Consider the following 4,019-nt stretch of genomic DNA (forward strand, 5'->3'; position numbering starts at 1 on the left):
CCTATAAATTCGGGGTGCTATTCAATGATATCCTAGTTTTACCAGAAATGCATTTATAACCGGGGTAGCGGTTGGAACAGCACATAGTGTAGATCCAACAGTGTTTAATAATAAAGCCGCTGTTATAATATTCCATCCATTCAGGAGATATGAGCATTCAAAGGAAAATTGTTAAAACACGCTGTCACATTTTTCCCTACTTGTAATACTACATCATTAAATTGAGACTCAAATTGTTTGACATTGCAATAAAAAGGTTGATTTCCAAAATCCAATAAATAAAATCAAACATGAAATTATTTTAGTATTTTCTTCTTTCGTATGCATATTACATTCGTAAAATTTATTTACTGAATATGTTTGATACGTGATAATAAACCATCAAATAACAAGTCTTGGGCCAAAAGGATGAGGTGTTTATGCCGACTTACCAGCTTTCTTACATCCAATTTTTACCGCATTTTAAATGTTCTTACAGTGTAAATTAAATGATTTTGTAGAGATTCCTAAGTAAGTTCATTAAAAAGACTTTTATTGGGGATACTCTCTAACGACTAACCAGAGTATATTTTATCATATATTTTGCCATCTTGCTATCATACAGTATTGATTTGGCTTGGTTTACTAATAGCCACACATACTATGACTATTTCATGAATTATCAACGTTTAGAATAGGATATATTGCTGCAGTTTGTTTATATGATGATAATTTATAACGAGAATATTGATAGATAATATGTCTGCATGGTTTACCAAGCAGCATCTACATGAATACGCCATAGTTCGCGATAGCCGTTCTGATATGCTGTACGTGTATGGTGCAATGCCATGTTGTCGTTGATGAGGATATCGCCCTCTTCCCACTGGTGGCGATAGCATACACGCCTGTCGTATAATAAGGTAGTCAGCTTCTCACAAATATCATCGCTCTCCTCTTTGCTGACGCCTAGAATAGTGACATATGTAGGTTGGCATGCAGCTGTTTTGGATTCGGGCCAGGGCTCATGGAAGCGTAATGTTGGTACGTCAGTCACAGGATGAGGCGATATCAATGGTAGTTTGATGGATCTGCCTCCAAATGCATCGTTAGCTGGCGTATAGCTGGTCCATTCGAGTTTGCTGAGCTTCTCAAGGGACAACTCAGCTGGGAGCAGCTCAAGTAACAGTTTGGATGACGAGAAAAGGGTCATTCCGCCCACGGCAGTGCTTGCTTTGTTGCGGAACATCTGGAAGCTGTAGTATTCAGTAAGTAGAAGAAATTAGACTAACCTTGTCAGGAGATTGTACAAAGAAGGTGGCTGTTACTTACAGTGGTGGCCTTGGAACGAGTTCTCCTTTGTCATTTTCGGCCATCTTAAAGCATCCATCATAATGGAAAGGCATGTCTTCTTGAGTCAAGACATTGTTCATGTTGATATCAGCGTTCTCTCGAACTTCGAGAATGTCCCCAAAAGGCCACATCTGGATCTCACCCAGCTCGGAAGCTTTCTTGCGGAAGATGTCCTTGTCAATGGGCATCGCGAAGCCACGAAGAACGACAGGAGAGTTGGAGAGAGCGAGATGTCGAACCTTTTGCATGTCGACTTCTACGAAATTGTATTCCTGACCTTTGCACGCAGGTTTGACCAGGATTCCGCACGGATATAAGAGCTCAAAAGTGAGATCCATACCCTCCCATTCGTAGACACCGTTGATCTCTCGTAATAGCCAAGGTTTTCCCTCTTTGAGTATGACTTCGCATTTCGCCTTGTCCGGGATATTCTCGCTATGAAGCACAGCCAAGTTCACGTTGCCGTCTTGATATGGCGTATTGTGCCAAGGGGTTACAGGCTTCTTGATAAAGTCGCTGCCGGGGAACAAAGCTATAGCAAGTTTGTCCGTGTTGTCGGCGGCATGGATCGAAAGACGGACGTTCGAAGCGAATTTCTCAGCAATAAGGTTTGCAAAGCACTACTCGGAAATTTGCCCAATCTTTTTAGTTTCGATCGTGACGAAAAAGTTAAAAATGTCTACTAGCTTTGCCTCTGCTTACCTTGCCGCGCTTGATCATCTCCTTGGCAATGATGCTTTGCGCTTTCTTCTGTGCGGTTTTGCCCTCCTCACCGCGCATAATCTCATCCAGGTCAAGAGCAAGAAAGCGAAGGTAGCCACGATAAGTGGCCAATGCATTGGGATCTTCTGCGATTTTTTTCTCAAAGTCATAGCCTTCGGGAAGGTATTCGTTGAGGAGACGAGCCTTGGTACGGCCAATTTGCTCGACATACTGCTCTTCTGTCTGTGGAACTGGCTCACCCATCAGTTGGCTAACGCGAACAAACTCGATGTATTTTAGGTCGAGGTTCTCTGCCATCTTGCGGATGCCCATGCCATATCGCCAAGTGTCTTCGTCAGACACGCTCAAAAGGTCTTTACATATAGAAAGGATAAGAGCATACGGGTTAATGCGCGGACCTTTCATCTTATCACTATAATAACATTATTTCCTTACCGTTGTATACTAAACCGTCACTAACAATAATAATCCTCGCACCGGCGAAGTAGACTTCCTCAATAGATTGGCAAAGACCATTCAAATGGATCAGGGAAAACTCATCAGCTTTGTCGGGATAAACACCTATCACCTTGCGTATGCTGTTGGGGCTCTTGAACGGATACGCCGGAAGGACCATATCGATCTGTTGGCCGCTCAACACCATCGTTCGAACCTTGGCATGAATCTTGGGACGACCAATTTTCTCAAACTTGTCAAAAGGACTAGTGATACGATATCGAGCAAGAATATCGCATATCTTGTGGGCTAAGTGATCGGCTTTTAGATACTTGCTAGACTCGTGGCTCGGTTGTATGAATGTAGTAGAGGATAGTTTAACCATTATGTTGATATCAGGGTTAGGCGGATCGCGGAAGGGAGGGAATTTATGAAAGAGCTTGAAATCAATGAAAAGAAATATTGAGGATGGAAAACTTAGAGAGATAATGTGCAACGGCAGAGCGATGCTTCCTTTTATATAATCGAAACAATGATAGGTCCGATGCTTCTAAGTATCCAAACACATAAAGTATTGATATTTCTTATGGATAATAGCAAGGACTAGCGTTAGACGACGAGTCTGAATTGACTTTCCATATCTGGGTTACTCCTCCAAATAGAGAGGATTGTTTGAGGATTACAGTCGAGATCTGGGTAGATTGCTTACAAATCCTGCTATATCTAAAAATGGATATCCCGCCAAGGATTTCGGCCATCCTTTGACTAACTCGGAATCCTCTACACCTCCTTAGAAGGTAAGGGATCAATATGTGATGATTTAGAGACAAGGTCCGAGACGCTCTTATCCAAAATCAGCTATAGCCTGTAAATGAAGATTAAGGGTGGAAGGAGAACAACTCTCTCAGAATGGTCCAGAGAGAGTAGACAAAATTACAGTAGTTGCATGTCATCCAGAATCAGGGTAGAAACTAGGGTGATTGGTTTCTGGCTCATAATCAATCCTTACAAAAAGTCCGCAAGATGAAAACAAATAGATAACGTACAGTAGCATGTATAAAGAATTGAGAATGTTCACGATTCCTTATATATGTACGAACTTCCCACGTATTTTTTCAGGATTTTTTTTATATGAACAAAGGTTTACAAATTAAATTATATTGTAGATATTTGAACTCCGAAGGATTTATTAAAGGAAAGTTCTATTTGTACCCGGGTATAACTATTAAATACCGCTAAGTTAGTTAATTGGCGGTTAGCCAAATGAAATGCAGGCTATACATTCATTGTCTAAGATCATCTAGCATGCTCACATTCCCGCCCATTATACACATATTAATTAATATTTATTTTACACTAATACTTATTTAATATTTATGTTTACTTGTATCTTATTATTTTGATACATGAGTGATTTTAATTATTTCCCACCCTCTGGCTACCTTGTTCGCAAGTGGCCGTGAATTATTTACTGTTTGTTTAATCTTTTATACTTTGCTGGTTGAGTAATAAAGTGGCGCAGTCAAATG

At 40.6% G+C, this 4,019-nt stretch overlaps 1 protein-coding gene across 1 annotated transcript; it reads right to left on the reverse strand.

The window, feature by feature from the left end:
• Positions 1-751: 751 nt before the first annotated feature.
• On the reverse strand, positions 752-2,875 carry VTP21DRAFT_4771 (uncharacterized protein; the record flags this gene model as incomplete). The annotated part of the gene is made up of 4 exons (XM_069395219.1): positions 752-1,235; positions 1,312-1,952; positions 2,035-2,408; positions 2,491-2,875. 4 exons carry the CDS (start codon positions 2,873-2,875, stop codon positions 752-754), a joined length of 1,884 nt encoding a protein of 627 aa, XP_069256379.1.
• Between the last annotated feature and the right edge of the window lie 1,144 nt (positions 2,876-4,019).

This window comes from Calcarisporiella thermophila, assembly GCF_041956535.1.
Source record: "Calcarisporiella thermophila strain CBS 279.70 unplaced genomic scaffold VTP21scaffold_2, whole genome shotgun sequence".
Lineage (NCBI taxonomy): Eukaryota > Fungi > Calcarisporiellomycota > Calcarisporiellomycetes > Calcarisporiellales > Calcarisporiellaceae > Calcarisporiella > Calcarisporiella thermophila.